The sequence below is a fragment of the Oenanthe melanoleuca genome, chromosome 4 (assembly GCF_029582105.1).
Source record: "Oenanthe melanoleuca isolate GR-GAL-2019-014 chromosome 4, OMel1.0, whole genome shotgun sequence".
Lineage (NCBI taxonomy): Eukaryota > Metazoa > Chordata > Aves > Passeriformes > Muscicapidae > Oenanthe > Oenanthe melanoleuca.
In genome coordinates this window covers 11,957,064-11,976,748 of record NC_079337.1, presented here as the reverse complement: position 1 = coordinate 11,976,748, position 19,685 = coordinate 11,957,064, and the positions used below count along the sequence as shown (strand labels likewise).

Genomic DNA, 19,685 nt, shown 5'->3' with positions numbered 1-19,685 from the left:
AAGGAGAGACATTCGTCCAACCCTTTTTAATAAAAGAAAAACACACACAAATTTAACTGGTGAAGCTGATCAAAAGATGCAATACCCTTGAAAAATGAATACTAATATCTCAACACTAAACCGGAGTGGGCAATATATTTCAACTTTGAAACCGCTTTGCAATTACACATTAATCCCCTCAGCCTGAACAGCAGGTCCATGAAGAAAGGATTGATCTCCTTTAATGATGAAACCCTGGCACCATGGTTTTATTTTTCACAACACAGTGCAGTTAAGAACCCCACTGTTATTATGAAAATTTCCTCAGCAAAGGAGCTCCATCACATTACCAGCGCACCGATTCATCATAACGTGCCTCGCTCCTGCTCATCAACAAGTCTGAGTGATGAAAAGATCCAATATTATCCTGACAGTACTTCATGCACATTCTCAATCACACATTATTACAGCATCCATATTAATTTTCACTGACACGCGTCCTAGGCCTGTTCAAATTAGGCAAACCAACGAGGGGGAGTTGATGAAATACCAGCATAGCCACAGCTCATTGCATTCCAATTTGCATGCAAATGGTTTATCAGGAAAATTCCATTCCCAGCAACCAGCAAGTGAAAAACAACCGTAATCTACACTTCAGGGCCACCATACAGAGCTTAATGAATCGCAAAGAGAGAAGGAAGTGACAGACCTATGAGAGGATCGATTTCCACTGGCAGCTGGTAAGGCTGGTCTTGTACAGCACCTTGATGAGCTGGAATTCAGGAGAGAAGATTTTAAAACTTTGCATTTTTTTTTAATACATGAAGCCACATACATTTTATAAATCAAAGCTATGCCTTTTTTTTAAACTATTCAAGATTCTTCTGCATCAATTGAATGAAAAACAAAACAAAAAAAAATCCAGGTGCTTTTGCAGGCTGCTTATTAAACATTTATTTTAGATTAGGGCTATTCTGAATGTATGCCATCAGCAGCAGCTCTGGTCCTGAGCCATAAGCTCTAGCAGATGCTTTACTGGCAACCTCTTCTGTCGCAACAAAACAAAATTAAGTGGTAAAGAGGACTGAAAACAAAATGTGACAACCATCTGCTGACTGTAGCAAATACTATTTTCCTCCTTAGTTTTTAAAGCACTGTTTGAACAACTGAAGCACAAAGGACATTTTTTTTAAAAAGTCAGTTTATGATGCAGAGATAGGGGAATCTTGTAGCCATCTTGTAAGTCAGCCAGTGTTTAAGGGTTCATCCATCACTAAAACCCATTTATTTGTGAGTTTGCAGAGAAGTTAATATATTAATTCTGCCAACCCACATCTCATCTGGGCACCTGGCATACCATTAAAATGTTTATGTACTGAATTCTCCTGCAGTGGTAAAAAAAAAAAAAAAAAGAACCCTTTTTCTTTCCACAGCTTCACTATAAAGAAACAAACAAATGCTCTCCCAACACCCCCCCTCTCCAACAGCCCACAGCACCTTCTTGGAAGAGAAACAAGAAATAATGGCTAAATATTTACACATATTATTTTTCTAGCTACCATCCACAGCTTAATATAAAAATTAGTGTCAATACAAGGATTTCTTAAATAACTGATTCATAAGTAAATTCAAAGTTCTACTGCAATGAAACACCAACACAGAACAAAACATGAAATCTATGTGACTAAAAAGAGTATCCTGCTGGCGACCAGGGCCATTAGATGTCAGCAAAGCCACCAAATTCATATTCAAAGGCAGGAATGGGTTTTTAATTACACATTAGTGACAACTGGTCACTTGGCAACTAAACTTTTTTATCATGATGCCTCATTAACAAAGACAATGCTAAGCCCACAGCAGGGGATATGGAGCAGTAATGATACCTGCCCTCTCATCCTAGGAGATCCCATTTTGGTATAAAATTGGAAGGCAACAATAGCAAAGCCTCAGGAGTCCACAATCAGATATCTTAAGCACAGTACTCTATTAACAGCCTGCAACTGATGAGTGCTCTCACAGGAGTGGGGTGAGGTGATTTTTTTGGTAGGGTTTTTATGGTTGGCTTTTGTTTGTCTTGATCTGTGGGTATTCCTGAATTCTTTGTAATGGCAAGGCAAGTGTAAAATGCCTCTAAATGAAAAAAATAGCGACTCAAAAGCACAGCTGACTGTTCTCCCTTTCAGAGGTGAGGGAAAAGCCTGAAAAATCTGAAAGCTCTGTTCAACTCAAACCAGTTGATTACTACATTCATCAAACTGGTTGCTTGCTCACAGATCATCAGATCAACCAGCAGGACTGTGCTGAAATCAAAATCAACTCCTACTACTTTTAAACATTTTCTTCTTCCCATGTTGTACGTTCACAAAGGCCATTTTTTGAAAGCCTTGACTATTAGCCCATGGTAATACATGGTCACTCATCCAAGGTATGAGAGGATAATACCATCCTCCTTTCAGAGAAATCTCAGGAGCCCTGTAAACAGTTCTTGCTCACAACTTGCTATCTTAGAAGTCTCCCTTCCCCCCTTCCTTCCCACCTTTCCCTTGAAGCATGTCTTGGGTGGATGAAATAATACACAGATATTTCTATTTGAGAGGTAATTTGTAAGAATTAGGAAAAAGTGTGGGAGTCATCTGGTTTTTTTCAAAAAGTAATCAAGGACCATGGGTCAAGATTTCTTAGCAGGAATTTCAACCATCTAAGTGTTTCTCTGGTGCGAGTATCTTCTATTTAAGTTATTTGAGTAGAAGATCTTTTTTCCCCCCCTTTCTTAAAAAGCCTTTGACCAAATATACTGCACTGCACCAAAATAAACTTCCTTTGATGGCTTGGACCTAAGGCTGTTATAGTCAAGGAAAGGATGATGGATGCCTTTAAGATTGGAGAATATTAGAATTAAAAGTGAAACTATATTCTCAAGGAAAATTAATTTTATTAGTTGCTGTGCAAATGGCTATTTTGTTTTCCTTTCATACTGACAATACATAAGCACTTACATAAGTAACTTTGGGATGTTTAAGATAAGACTTCCCATATATAGTATTTTCTAATTCTCATGGGGTGGCTTTAACAGCAGAATATGGAGCTTAAGTCAAGAAAAAACCAGCAGAGAAGACTTCAGCCGAGTTCTACATGCTTTAAAACTGCCTCTGACATGATATAGTTCCCAACAAATTTAAATTTATATCGTGACCAAATAGTGACAGACTGTTTTTGTCTCCTTGCATGGTGCCTGATGGCCTGGAAAGCAATGTATTGTTTTTACAAACCTTTGGTGTGCTACACATCTTGCTGCAATAGCTCAGATTACCTTTCCAAGGAGAAACTAAGCCCACATATAGAGAGCCTGCTGCGTCAATGAACTGGATTTGCTTTTTCCACTTCAAACTCACAACAGTTGTGCAGCAAACTGTGACAAGAGAAGTGCAGGGGCTGCTTAGGCTTCTTGCTTTCATGTACTTACCAGGGAGGCTGTGCCACTTGTTGACAGCAAAGAGCCTGTTTGCAGTGACCGTGATGACGGCGGGGGTGGCCAGGCCAGGCTGGGTGTTGGCGGCCACGTGAGTGACCGGGGAGTTGGACGGGAACTTCAGGACCATGATAACGTCCTGCTGGGCCTGCTCTGTGAACATCAAGGGGCTCTGCAGGAGGAGATACTGTTGAGTGCACACGACAAGAACCCAAATACACAGGAAAAGAGAACACGGGGAGGAGAAGAGACAGGACAAGAGAAGGAAGACTGAATTAAAACCCATGAGATCCGATAGAAGCTGCAGCAGAAAAGCAAATGCAACAATAGTGGACAGGCTTGTGGAAATAACCATTTTAGGCAGAAAACCCTCATGCACCCTATTAATCTGAGGGCTTTGTTGAACGCAGGGTGTCTGTATACAGACTTTGTTACAGATCACAGCAGATTAAACTGAAAGTTTTCAATCACTTAACTCTGCCAAAAGAATTCTCCTTCATATCTGCAGAGACAGTATGTCAAGGAAAGCAATGCCAAACCAGGAGGGAAACACAAAAAAAAAATGTGAGCGAAAGAAATTCCTGCTCCCAGAGATTGTCTCAAGTTGCATTAAATTGGCAGACTGTAATTCTTTACAAGCCAGATGAGAACATGAACGGACATTAAAATAAACAGATACACACATACACTAGATATATGTTCTGTATATATTTCTGGTGTACAAAAATAAGATTTATGAATGCAAAGTAGAAGGCTTCACTGCAAACGTGTTTCAAAGGACAAACATAATTAAATGCAGTTGTAAAGAATACAAAGTGGATGAGATTACAGATACTATCCTGCATTGTTTCCAGAAATGCTAAAGGAACGGGATGAATCCAGACTCTCATTTTCAACATAAATTTTTTAGGTTTTAGTTTCTTTAGTTTTGCAAGTTGAAAAGTTTATTAACTTTTTAACTAAGTTCTCTAAGAGTACTGCAAACGTCAGAACAAAATATTGAGGACCTTAGATCTGTATATCAAATGTGAGGAGAAAAAGCAACACCTAATGGGTTTAGGACTGTGTGGTACATCTGAAAAAAGAGAACCCCATTGAAATGCAGAGGTACAATCATCATGGTCACCAGTAGCCACATTGCTCAAGTATTTGTAATTTTCTAATAACCAAATTAGAATACTAATGAAGTGGCCTTGGCTATTCTCCACCTGCAATATTTCATTACATATATGTGTATGTAAGTGCATACATTTAATGTATATTATACAGAACTAATAAAAAAATTAAGTACATTTGCATTTTTATTATCACTCCTTTTAAAAAAGTTATTAAGAGTACTTAGAAAAACATATTGCCCTATGAATTCCTATTTACAGTCTTTGCATAAAGGTGTAAATAAAAGCAACTAATAAGCTACCCAGACACCCTTCTGAGCAAGTGGCTAAAAGCCAATCAATATTATGAGTTAATCCTCCCTGGATGCTCATTCAATTAAAGGTGTCAGTAATGCCTCATCTGATGTGGCCTCAATTAAATCCAGCTATCTGATGGTTGAAAACACAAGGGGATACAGCAACAGCAGCAAAACCAGACAAATAGGCAGCCTTCGTGTGACTGCTAATTACTACACCTGGTGTATATTATGGCTTGTGCACTTAACACAGCACGTGGTAACTTCCAATTCAGCTGTATTCATGCACCCAAAAACAAAACTCAGTAAATAATGCAACTAGAAATAATTCAAAATGATGACAGCAGAAATATCCTTACTGTATTTCAGCTCCAGGAATACTTTTAAAACCACTTAATATAGTACTATTATGAAAACATGCATTAATATCCACAAAACCAGCCAGTAAAGAACTAAGGGCTTTTTCTTTTTTTTTTCTGGGTGTACCCCAGCCCAAAAAACCACAGGAGTTAGAAACAGCTAACTTCTTAGATTTTAACTTCTTCTGTTACATACCAAATCTTCCCTAATCCAGCATCATGAAAAATATTATGATAAAATCACACAAACTGCTTCCTGCTATTGAATTTATTTATATAACAATAGCTCTGGCTAGCACATCAATAATCAACTTCTCGAGCTGCCCCGTTCCTGAAACAAATCCCTGTAAATCAGACGCGCTCGGCGCGCGGCACCATGGCAGACGGACACACATATGGCAAGTGGCTGCACTACCTGGGCTCCCTGCTAGCAGCATGTTCTGAAACACACACACAGGTCCCTGCAGCGTCTGTGGCCTGGGAGCAGCTCTCAGGTACAACATGTGATGCATTTGAGAAAGGCCAGTAGCTCAGTTTATCAAGGAAGTTTACACTTCTGAGACTCCTGCAGCACAAGGTTTGTAAGCTGCTCTGGAAACGTTTCACATTTCTGTGTAATCTTTGAAAGCCTTCTGCACTTCAGATATGTTTTAAAATTAATAACTTTAGTCTGCTTGAGTAGGACATATTTTCTTCTTGCATGCCCTATATGACATAACTTTTTTATTTATTTTTAATATTGCAGTGTAAAATGTCCATCCTAACAATAAGGTAACATAACCTTTTGGAAACCTTGGGAATTAGCAGATCATTTGCTCCACTTGTCAGAATATCACTTAACATCCTTAGTTCTGGACCTATGACAACACAAATGATATTTTAAACCCAAGGACTGCACACAACATGATATGAAAAGTAATCAGTAATAAAATAATAGTTTGTATAATAAAATTATATTAGACACAAGTAGAGGTAAAAGGGAAAGCATGTTAATGCTCACTGCCTGGATTTTATCACCCTAACTTTACTGCAAAACACATTTAGTCACATTCTTTGCTATGTAAGTTTCAGCTCATGAATTCCTAGTAATCCTGGTTTTAGGGGAAAACCTATGCCTGGGGGAAAAGACAAGGAAGTTCCACCTCCTAAATCCATACTTCTTGGGGAATCTGCCAAAGATTAACTAAATTGTCTCCATGATGACTGGCTCTCACCTGTACAGGTATGGTATTAACAAAATCAACTGATGAAGTGTTCTTAGATTACACTGACAAAAAAAAAAAAAAAAAGCCTACACTAGAAATCAATGCAATCCTTTCAGCAATAAATAAAAAAATAGTGAAGCACTGCATACAACTCCTACCAAATCGTAACTCATCTGCTGGTTTTAATAACATAATTCCACAGCCACATAAAAGCAAAGTGAAAGTGTCCAGGTCTGCAGAGGTAAGATGGCAAAGGAAGTGAGCACAATGGCAGGTCACAAAGAGTTAATGTGGCACTTACCACCTGCATGGCAGAACTTCTTGGAGGATGTGGTTCTATGAGCAGTTGGGAAGGGGTCTGTCCAAAACTTCGTATTTGAGCTTCCACAGCCTGGAAAAGGCACAGGCAGGTTTGCATGTTAAGAGGTGCTAATTACAGGCAATAGAACCATAACTGTCACCTGAAAATGTCATTCCACACTTCTGGCTTGTTTCATGTTGAAAATCAACCCCGTGTGTTCACTGTGAGGCTAAGTGCTTGGCACTGGTACTAAGAATGAGGTAATCATTTTAGTACTGTGGATGCTGTTTCCATGAGAAACTCTGCAAAACCTCATCCTGCTCAATGATATTAAACAGAAACAAGCTATTATAATCAGAAACCCTCTTTATTGGCTCCATTTTTCCTTTCTAACACTGGCTTATCCTGTTTGTATAATAATTCAAAAACAAAAGTTAGCTTTTTAAAAGTTTCTGTAGGTAATTAGTGTTTTGCATTAAACTCCATTGCTTCATTTCACAGGAGTAACTGCAAGGAAAGCAATACCAAGCTTTTATTCCTACTTCCAGGTTTAATCAAGAAGAGAAAACAATGTTAGGAAAACTATAGGAGAACATGAAGGCACAACACAAGAGGGTTTTTTTAAGTTTCTCTATATCTTCAGCAACATGTTTTAGTACTTTCTTCATATGAAATACATGAAAATATTATGCTTAGTGATTTCTTAAAGATAATTATGCTGAAACCTGTGAACTTACACTTCTTGCCCTAGGCATGTCCAGCTAGTTTTCCATTCTGCCACTTCTTGGCCCACTTAAAGATAAGATCAAGCAGCCAAACTTCAACAAGTTACTTCTTGTCAGGTTGGCCTCCTGCACCATTCACAGAAACAGACCAATACTACAGAAAATCTCAAATCATTCAGCTTAGTCTACATCTCTTTCATTGAGAGCTAAACTAATCACCTTGCCTTTCTATGGGCTAGCAGGCCTCACATGGGCTGATGCCTCAGGTATTTTCCCTTAATTCTTCATTTTCATGGTTCAACCTTCCTCAATGCTCCTTACACTTAGATTCTCTGTTCTATTTTAGCCACTTCTTAAAAATTTTGAGACAATGGAATAACACTTATGCTGACCTTATTCTTACAAACAACTATTTTTATATTATTATAAAGACCATTACTAGGATGTTATCCTGTTACAGAAATAACAAAGCCAAAAGTTTTTGGTCTCAGAATGCACCTGAGACCTTAAAATAATAATCTTCTTGACAGTAAACATGCCATCTGAAACACTTGACCTAATTATATTTGGCAGAGCTTTTGAAACATCTGAACTCACCAGAGCAGGAGTTGAAATTAGTCTGTGAACAGATCCTAACACTCTTGCCCACTCTGGGAAGCACCATAATCTTCAAAGAACTGGTGAATAAGTAAGTTATCAAAAAGCTGGCTGAAAACTGACATGCACAGAGGGTGATGCAGTGAGCACTTTTTGAGGAACAGCAGTATCAGGCTCATGAAACACTAAACCTCAGGAAGACCACATGAGTCTCCTTCCTGCTGATGAGACATGCTACATTAAAATTCAAATCTGAGGGTCTGTGACTCAAGATATGAAGGGAATCACAAAGCTTTGAGGTCTCTTAAGACATGCGGCGTTAACAAAGGAACTGGTCAGCAGCCCTACCCTCTCCATAAAATGCTGTTTGTTTCAAAACATCCAGATTTTAAAAAGATCTTACTTGCAGATCAAGCAGCATATTTTTATTAGCAAATGGGAATTTTGCCCTGCATTGAGGGTAGAACCAGAAGAACACAGGATAAAATATTCTTGAAACACAACTCCCATGCATTTCTTTTAGAACTGAGAGCACATAAAGCAAGGAAATAATGAGCTTCAGATTTATGAATTTCCTTGTGTATTGACTTGTGATCAATACAGAAACTTTCATTCCCAAATGCTCATGTTCAGCATTTAAATAGAGCCAGAATTTTTATTTCAATCTTGAAATCTGGTATGTCTTTTAATTCCCAATGCTACCTCTGGAAACCATACACTCTTACATAGTGAGGGAAAACGAAACACAAGATATCACATATTGATGCACAGTACTTCAGATACACTCATCATTACAAGAGCCCAAACTGATGCAGAACAAGTATAAAATACTCTACTCAACCCACCAGTCAAGAGGCACTGTCTGTTTCCACATAGTATCCATCAGACCTGGTGAAGCTGCTGACCAAAGGGACAATGATTTTGCTAAACCCTGCCTCAGGGGATCACAAATTCCCCATTTTCAGTTTTAACAGTCAGTCTCTACATCACTGTTTATGATGTAGCTTGAGTTTGTGACTTACAGCTCCAGCAAAATCAAATTCTTTAGACTCATTAGGTTCTAGCTGGTTGTTCAAAAAAATATGAGTTTATATACAGTTCCAGGACTGCTATAGCTCTTGATCTTTCCCTTTTAGACAAAGAGCTGGGAAAAATCTATATTCAGATCATGTCATACCACAGGTAACAAGGTTTTATAAACCATCAGATCTGTACATAGAACATAAAAGCACAGATACTGGTATGTGTACATCATCTTTACTGGTGTCTTCAGAAATCCAAAAGAAATTTGAAGAAGTGTTGAGTAAAGGCAACAACACTTGGACAAATATGTCTAGACATAGTGGCTAGACTTCAGAAAAAAAAATCTTCTGCATTCCTTCTAGCTACCAAGAAAAAAAAAAAAAAAAGAAAAAAGGAAAGGTTTCTTTTTTTAGCTTCCACATTTTGTAATAATGACCAAGAGATTGTACTAGCAACCCCAAATGGTTCCTTCCTTTTCCCAGATTGTATCCAAAGTCAATCCAGATGTCAGCTCCACATTCTGATGTCTCAGTCAGAAGGATCACATACAGAAGGATGCAAGATGACCTCCCCTCTGTCAGCAGAAATGTGATGGTGGAACTGGAATCAATCCCCATTCCCTCAATTTACGTAACAGCAGAAAGAGCCACCAGATGCCACTCAAACTTTTGCTCAACCTATCAAAAAAAAGGTAGGACCAGGGAATCTTCTCAGTGATATAATTAGTATCTCATTTGAAGAAAAGACCCTACCACCTGAGAAAATACAGTAAAATGCCCACCAATCAGAAAGTCATCATCCACTTTCTTTCTAATGAATTATAGCCCAGCCTCTAACTGAGCTGTCTTGAAAAGAAGTATTACCAGCATCAGTCAGTGTTACTGAGAGACAGATAGCTCCTCCAGCACTAAAGGAAGGGCATGTGTTCTCTGGATTCCTCTGGAGCACACAGCCATTTAGATGACTGTAGGCAGAAATGTTTGGGAAACTTGTACAACCAGTTTCACATCTAAGCACTCCATATAACTGGTAAGGCATAAACTTTGTTTGAAAGACATTTTTAGCTTGACAAACTATCATCGCTGAAAGCAAGATGTGTGCCACAAAGTAAAACATAATATCATTCCACATTTTATTTCACTGTTTTGGTAAGGCCAGAGTTGTTCCAGATGCTACAACAAGAAGCAATAAAATGAAACAAGGTAAGCAACCCTTTACAATAATTCACACAGTATGCTTTTCAAACACATACTTATATAACATTATATTTTGAATGTTGATTAATTTAGAAGCATGAAAGCCATAGGCAAATTTCATAAGTTAACATTTATCTGATTTTATCCATTCCTAAAATGCCTCCTAGGTCATCCCCTCTTCTCTTGGGGTGTGGGAAGGGGAAAAGGGAAGCAAATTAAAGAAGGAAAGTAAAGCATTTGAAAACTTGGCTTAGCTATAATGTAGTTCCTGACCACTGTTTAGCATGGCTAGTTTCAGCCTCTGAACTTACCCTCTCATCTAACTGTGAAGAAAGTTAATTCAACAGTATGCAGTACCCACCAAATACGGCTGTAAATTTTTTGGGAAGGAGGGTGATGGGGAGGTTGAACATATGGATGCAGTTAAGGTAAAAACAGATGTTTGTTACTTTTCTTTGCAGCAACACTCAGAAACTAAGTCAAAATTGCTTTTTTTTCATGTTTATGTCTGAAAGAACTATAAAATTAAATATGAGGGAGGGCGGGTGAAGGGGGACCTGCAGTGAGTGTCACAGAGAAAGAATGAAACGGTCTCCAGTTTTGAACTCAAATCCTCAAATGAAGGCCCATAACAGTTAAAAGGCAAGACATACACCATTTAACTCCAGATTTAAAGACCTTTAAAGGGACTAGCTCAGAGTTGCTTTCATCATGCCTCCTCAGACACAAAACACCAAACTGTCTGAGGAGTCCAGGGGCACAGCACACCCATGTTAAAATGCATGCCTTGGTCTGAGTGCACAAGCTACAACCTCTGCATTTGCTACTCAGAGGCTGCTCTCAGCTCCTTTTTACAGATCTGCACCAAAGTATTCCCAGTTACTTCCCAAATCTCTACGATTTAGTTGCCAAACATTTGAAACCCCAGGTGAAATCACAACATGCTTTGTAATACATATTCTTTCAGCACACGTGTCAGGGACAGAAAACCTTTTGGGTTCATCCTCCATCTTTCCTTCCAGTATTTATATCCAGAAAATAGCAGCCCTTGCAAAAGTAATTATTTTGGCTCTCTGCCACTCCTACCTCACTTTTCAATATTCAAAAAGGTTTACACACATGTTCCTCAGTGATTTCTATTGGCTTGAGTGATATGCAATTATGATTACTTGCTTTCCCCTTCCTTCCACCCAGATGTTGCTTTAGAGCATCAGAGAACACAGACTGTTTGACAGGTTTCCCCTCAGACAGGGAAGTTGAATGGCTCAGCAGCCAACCAAGGAGCAACTTCCCCCATGGGACAGTGATTAAAATCAAGCTCCAGTAACAAGTGATCAGAAAACCCCCTCTGACCAGAGAGAGCCACTTACACCTCTACAAAAATATTCTTAGTTAAATTCCTCTAGGACTACAGGAACACAGATAACACTTGCCAGAGAGCAAGCACAATTCATAACAATAGATAAAATTGCTGAAAAGAGGCAGAAGGTTATAAAGAGAAGCTCTTTGTAGTACCATCTCCCTTGTTTTCTAACAATCCCCATTAGATCAAGATTGTGAAAAATGGGCAAAATGCTTTTCTGACACAGGCAATGTATATGCTGGCTGACTGTACACCTGCCCTTGGGATATTGCACTACACTTGACCCAAGGAAAAAATACAGCACTTAAATGTTAGTATCATAAATTCACACACTCCTATTTGCTATTTTAAAAACAAAATTATCAGTCTAGTTTCTTTACGTCAAACCAGAAAATTATTTCTCTTGTTTTGACTTCACAAATCAAACATTTTCTACTGTATCACTTCCATATTTTGTTTTTTCATTGCACCATTCACTTAACATACTGATTTAAGAAAATTGTCTGTGCTAAGCTTTGAAATCTAACAAATAGCAGGGAAGAGAATTCAGCAGAAGAAAGGGTAAGAAAGACACTACCAGACCAAGAGTTACCAAATGTTGTCTAGGTATCATTAAACCTGACTGCAAAATTAAACCAAGCAGAATGCAGAAGGTGCCTGTGGCTGCCCACTAATGCAGGTACAGCTCCAAACCCAGCTCCAAGCCCAGCATAACCTCGGGGTTATGGCTCCAGAGCCCAAGTGTGGGCAGAAATACTGTCAGCAGCCCACAGAGGGGGGCCTTATTAGAGCCCAGAGCAACTTGGGATGGAGCAAAAAGTGCACAACCTTCGCCTGCTGCTTAGCGAGGTCTGTGACAAAAAACCAACAGATACATGGAGAAATTAAAGTCATCAAGCAGGAATTAACCCATTTTTTTCTTCCTTCTTTGTACCTTCCTTGCAAGAAATATATTTCCTGCATAATATATTTTTTTTCTTCTTACCACTACCCCCCAGTTTCACCTCCTTCTGTCTGCTGAAAACACCAGAGTTGTCTGGAGATTGGTTACTGGTCTAACCACTTGTTTATAAAATCCAAATTATTAGAGATATATGGAAGGGAGGGGGTGACCCTAAGCAGGATTACCTTTTTTTCCTCAAGCTGTTTGAAAGTAAATATATGAATAATACATTATTCTGTATACATCAGAAAAGTGGAGAAAGGAAAACAGCATAGGATGCCTTCCACCACATCTTTACAAACAAAAACACTAACCCAGCTCTTAAACTACATTAAGGAATTTTCTGTGAGAAAAAAGAAAAAAATGAAGTCTTTTTGTCCAGACAAATCAGTGTGACAATTACATGGCACTCATTAAAGTAAAACAGGAAGTAATCAGAGTTTGTGAGAATACAAATAGAAGCCCCTGAGGGCTGTGCAAGTTGCTCCAATCTGAATATATACATTCCAGGCATATTAACCAGAGGCACAGCCTGGCCTGGCTGCAATCTCCAGCTCACACAGCTGTCCGTCTACTGCAGCGTAATCCCAGCTGCCAATCTGAAAGAAACCAGTTAGTCAGAGCAGACACTACCAACAGAAACAAATGTCACTCAATAATGTTCAGAGGCACTGGGTTCATGGATAATTTCAAACAGTATCTCTGTCTGGAGCACTGATGTGCTCATTCAAAACACCTAAATCTTTGGCTACTGGAAAGAAGCAGATAAAAAACACTAGAACTACAAAAACAGGTCTGGTAGTACTTCAAAGAGACTGACAAAATAAAAAGGGAAAATAGTCTAAAAAGGGAGTTAAGATCAATTTAAGGACCTGCAAATAAAACTGGATTCACTACAAGCAAAAGCCTAAGCAGCTCTGGGATTAGTTTTTTAAAATACAACAGTTTCTGTTTTATTTGGGCACCACAACCAAAATTGCTTTCCATCTCTCTCTCCTGTGGCAGCTGAAGATTTCAAGCTGCTTTCACTTAAAATCATTTATTATCACAGAGAAAGTAGTGGCACTGCCATGCACAAAACCCTCAAACTTCAATTTCTGGTATTATTCTTTTGCTCCTCTAAATAGCTAAACAATCCCAAATTTTCTCATACAAAGCTTTTTCCTCTGGAAAAAAGCAATCAACTCCAATCTGTTAACATTCCACAGAGTTTCCTAAACATTGATGTCATCTCTATTTATTAAATCAAAAAGCTTCATTAAAATGAAACACTTCAATCTGAAGGAGGTTAATACACAGATGTAAAAATCCAAAATACAGTGGTCTTTAAACTGCCTTCTGTGATCACTTTTCAAAATATGTAACAATTATGAAAAAGAAATATAAACTCCTTTTGTTAAGTTATGAAATACATTTAATTAAACTCTCGTAACTGCTACCTGCAAGACCAAACTTGCTGTTTCCAAACAATGCTATCTCAGAGTTTTCTACTGCAACAAATGAACTTTTTGTTATTATTTAATAGAATGCAGCATTTAACTGAGATTTGACTTTTATATAGTGCTTGAGGAAAACACATGACCACAAGCTTTTTCACTCAAACAGCAGCTATTTATCAAGTATAACTAATAACTAAAATAACAAATTTTGGCAAGTAAACACCACACACATCTATGGCCACAGTGGGAACACTGATGCCCAGGTTAAACACCCTGGACTGCAATAAGCACATAGAATGAAAACATTCCAAACAAAAATGTTTAGTTTCCCAATTAGTGTGGAAGTCAATACAGATAACATTTGGACAGCATAAAGAGGCTGCAAATAATCAAAGCATGTTGATGACATAAAAAATTCCTGCAGCCTGTTCACTTCCATGTTTCTTTCAAGGCTAAATGACTTAGTGTATAACTGTAGCTATCATATACAAGTATATCTCATCCTTTCCACATATGGAAGAGGAAAAAGTAGCTTAAAAATAGAAAAAATTTATATCAAAAGGAGTTATTTTTGAAGTATTATGAACATCACTTTTATCCATACCTTATTTACCTTTCTATGAATCTTATTTAATGCTGGGCAACAAATATGTCAGCTAAGACTGAGCAGCCAGGCACAAATGAAAATGTAAGGAGCCCAGGGGGTCTCAAGACTTCTCTGGCTCTGATAGATCCTCAAGACAGGTCAAGCAAGAAGAGGTGAGAGAGCTGACTGTGCTGAAAATTTCTATCCCTTGAATTTCAATCAAAAGCTGAAGGAAAAAAAGCACTCAGAGCTGAAGAACTAATTCACATGAGTTACCTCCTTCCAAAAAACTTTACTACCTCCAGCCAGTTTTTTAAATCCTTACACAAGGAGCATCTCAGTCCTAATTTAATTAACTCTGAAATATCTCTCCTTCTCCTGCTGGATAGAGAAGCAGAAGCAGCAGATAAAATTACATCTACCCTATAAAGAAGAATAAAAGACAACAACAAGGGCAAATATTTTTCTGGATCAGAACCCAACTGACTATTTTTCATCTTTGTTTGTAAGCATTGTAGTAAATACATAAGTTAAGAAAGGACAATAAATCCCCATCCATCACATCAAACTCCAGGCTGAATGGAATGAAAGGAGTGCCACACCTCCCAGATATCACAGTAAGCACTTATGCTCATTTTGCTTGTCTACTCCAACACCACAATCAGGTCACAGTTTGAGCAGAGATGGGAGAACTAATAGGTAACTGTCACAAGCTGGTGGCAGAGGTGGTGCTCCTGTTATTTGATGCTCCTTTCACCAGAAGGAAATAGTGCATCCTTCCATGGGAGATTCCTGATGCCCACACAAGCTGATTGCACTCAGCAGTGGTACCTGCCCTCACAGGAGGTCCTGCCTCTGTTACACACTCCTTCCACCTCAGGACAAGACCAAGGCATGGGCCTGGATGCATTGCCAAGCCCGCATCCCCTTAGCCATCAAATACTGTGCTTCCTTTAAATACAGCCTTCTTCATTCCAGTTCCATATAAGGGTATTTTAATACAGATTTGCAATTAAAATGCAACCAATGTTAAACATTTATTTGGCTTTTCCCACTGTTCCCGTGCTGTACAACACCAAAATGCCATCTGTGCAGCACACTTCTAGCCAGAGACAATTCAAAGATGTTTTCTACTGCACTTTGAATGCTGCCTGTATGAATTTGTTACTTACCCAATACAGCACATGGAAATTTACAGCTCTGTGACAGTTATTTTATAACCATTTTATCCTACATTTTAAAACTCATCACAGCCACAACAGAAACTGTGGCCCAACCTGCTAAATCCAGACTGATCATTTCCCAACTATTTAGTAAATGTTAACTATGTTATAAATACAAATTGTGTTTATACTCCATGGAAGATTCACTGTTGTCAGGATTCTCCAGCTGAGTTAGAGCTGAAATAAGCTATTAACTCCCACCATGACCAGAGCTAAAGGAGAGGCCAAAAATGCTTTCTCTGGGATAAGATATCAGATCTGCTACTGCTGCCATGAAACTGGGGTCATGTAAAGTAAACATCCTTGTAACTTCTTTTGGGCACAGAAGTCTTTCAAACTGTAAATATTTAAAAATGAAATAAGACTCATAATAGATAGACCTAAGATGCATAAAATTCAAAGATATTAATCTTGAACAACATTTAAAAGCTATTATCCACAAAATAATTTATCCCATATGCTTTAAAACTGAAAATAAAAGAATTATCTTTTGAATATATATAAGCAGAAGTGGCACATTCAAACAACAAGCCAAATGCTATGTTGAAGCTGATTCTTCTAAATTTTTCAAAGTCCTCAATTCATATGGAAATGAAATATCATCAATAGAAAGAAAGATGCCAAAAGAATAGAGAAAGTCTGCTTCCTAATGTTAAACAGACCACCTTCTTGTAACTAAAAGGCACCTTCTCTTCAGAGAAAGTACAAAACAACAGAGCCATCTAAGGCTAAAAGCAAGTCTTTTGATGTTAATAATTTAATAGGACTTATGTTTTTAGAGCTATTATTGCTCTTTTAAAATTTATTAATCTTCCTTCACTTCAAATATTATATCAAACGGTTTTGGCTTGTTTGTTTTGGTTTTTTTTTAATGTGGCTTTTTGATAAGCATGGTATAAAATCAAGGGTGCTTCCTGAAGGGTAGGGAACTACAAATCTTACATACAAATACAATTTGTACTTCCTGTTTAAATCAAGGTTGCATTCTCCAAATAATATTTCATCTTCCTGCTACTAGCTTTGTTTCTTTGCTTTGCTTTTATTCAGTGTTTACACTAAATACATAGGGATATCAGTGGAGAAATGGACTTTCAAGTAGCAACTGAGGGCAGCCCACATTCACTATCATCCTTTGTTACACCAAGCCAGAGACAAGAGGAATTTCTATTCTTCTGACCAACACTGATGAAATACCCACCAATCAGTCCTAGGTACAAATTATTTTGTGTGGATTGTGCTTCAGCTCCTAATCAGTTACTTGTCTGAATGACTTAGATTTAATTCTACCTTTTTTCCCCCTCCATTCCTGGACAGCTATAGCAAGAAGAAAGCAGAATTTGTGATAAGAAGGTGCTGTGAATTCTCTCCAGAACAGCTGAATGACATTTGTCTGTGCTAAATGACTCCATGTCCCTTCCATCCAGGCAAAATAGAGCCCTTTCACAGCAGATCTTGTGATTGGGAGTTCCACAGATCAAAACGTGGTGCTCAAGAGCAAGCCAACAGAAGGCAGTGACACAGCAGAGCTCTGCTGGCAAATGCAGTGTTCCCCACCAGAAGGATATTTACTGCTTGCCCACTGCACAGCAACTTCCCTCTGCAGCTGTCACCTCCTTCAGCAGGACACACAAGGAGCAGCATCAATGACAGCACTACCAAATGCTTGCAGGGGAAGAGGAGGAGGAAGGAATGGTCTCTGCAGGATGAGCAGGGCACCAATATGCCAGCAGGGATACAGGATCCCTTGCCTTGCTTCTCCTGGCTGCAGCTCCCTTCCCCCCCTGGCTGCAACTCAAACCCTTCTCTCTTGATCTACTCCCCTCCCCCTGAGATTTGCCTTTGAATTATGCAAGCTTTGCACTCCCCAGGGTTTATCTGCCAAAAGGTAGCATGTGGCCCGTGGTTTGCATTTTAGTTTAAAATTTTCTATTATGGCAGTCAGATCCTTTCAAAATACTTTACTTCCTTTATTCCCATAGGCAGAAAGAATGGCAGGAAAAAATTGTTCACAGCAGTATAAGAGGATGTAAAAGTTCTACATTTTCAGTTAGAAAAAAAAAAAAAGGTGGAATATGGTTTTAATCAAGTAGTTTTCCTTCCTAGACGAGTACTTCCTTCTTGTAATATATATAACCTGACTGCCTATAAAAATAAAGGTGCCAGTTGGAGCCATTTAGGAGACCTAAGGAAATTCTGCATTAACCTACACCCCTCCACTCCTCAGAGCCTTCCACCATTGTTCTGTGTGTGGCCTCTCTGATGAGTCAGGTCACCAATACTCACACAATACTCTGCACATATCTGTGGAGATACCTCACAAACCCAAGCATCATGGGCCTCTCATTGCTGATGTGGGCCAGGCTCTGCACTATCTCTGTGGGGAAATTGTCAGGGTTTAAGCACTTGCTATTATTTCCATATAATACCTAAAAGCCTCAATAACTTGCAGCTCTCGGAATATACTGGAGCTTCTCTTTGCTTTAGGTTTGGAAATAGAAATACTTTTTCTGCTACAACTGTCAAGATTTAAAGACCCAAATCTGAATTGTATCAAGAGGAAAAAGCCAAACCCCTCATTTTTTAAACCAAGAAATCCAGTTTAATATTTGCCTAATAAAAAGACACTAAGTCTGAGGTGCCATGCCTGCCTAAAAAATACTGTTAATTGTCCACATCAGAAATTCATTTGGGCTCTAACCAGGAATTTGGTGGAGAAAAGAGGAGATATTTTCTGGCAAGCTGACTGAAGGAGAAAAATAAATGCTGATTGAAGCTGCTTGGCAGCACAGAATGTTAGCACAGGTCCTCAGGGAGACAGATTAGCAAGCAGGAAGAAGGTGAGGCTGTCAAAGGTGCATGATAAATTCATTTAGCACATAGATATAGAATGATTATGCACATAGAAATACACACAAACAGATTTTTCATTACTTTCATCTCTACTCATAAGTAAAACCAGAGTAAGTCACCATTGGTGATGAGAGTCATTAAATTTCTGCAGTATCAGTATTGCATCAAAGCTGATCATATGTGTCATTTAAAATTACATATATGCATTTACATAATAACAAATATGCTTAACAAAATAAATGCAAATATCAAGGGATATCTAACTAAATATGAGACATTTCACTGTTTTAGTGACTTGCTTAAAAAATCCTAAATAAAAATATTCCATTGGGCCAATCCTTCAAGTAACTCAGAACAAAAGTGCTAAAAGACACCATTCATTCTGCTGCCTGCATTCATCAGTGTGTATTTTTGACATCATCAGTAGTGTTTCAAAATTCTGCTGCTGCTAAGCTACTCCACTATAGTGAGCTCAACAACAATTCTCCCTCTCCTGTTTTCATTTTCAGACAGCTCAGACAGCATAGAACAACTCAAAAATAAGCATTGAAACAAAGCACAATAAAAATGTGACAAATTCAAAATATTTGGTAACAAAGTGAATGCCACTCTGAGATGATCCACACTTCCAAACATTTGTAATTCCCCTAGTCCAAAATTTTTTTTCAGGCTATAACACAAGTAAAACAGCTCACAATAAACATGATAAAAGAACTGTTTGAGAAAAACTAAAACTACCCAAAAATTGTGTGTGGAGACTGCTGCTTCAATTATTAGTTTCTTAAATAAAGGTTCAGGGATAGTTCATTTAATAACAAAATTAAGAACAAATTACACAGAATACCCAGCCTACATTTCAGCCCACCCTTTAACCAAACACTTCAAGAGTCTAATAAATACTCCTAAAGGTAAGAATAATTCCTTGGCAACGTAGACTGAGCAAACACTATCAGTGAACTGATCAGTGAACATCTACTAGATGACTCTTGGGTCAACAACTTTCCTAAACCCAGATG

The 19,685-nt window shown here is 38.3% G+C and overlaps 1 protein-coding gene across 1 annotated transcript in view; it reads right to left on the bottom strand.

Moving 5' to 3' along the window:
- LRBA (LPS responsive beige-like anchor protein) overlaps nt 1-19,685 on the bottom strand; it is a 357,700-nt gene that overhangs the window by 33,306 nt on the left and 304,709 nt on the right. Inside the window, 3 exon segments of the mRNA XM_056489737.1 lie at nt 689-751; nt 3,443-3,635; nt 6,725-6,814. Of these exon segments, the coding sequence (XP_056345712.1) occupies nt 689-751; nt 3,443-3,635; nt 6,725-6,814 (346 nt within the window).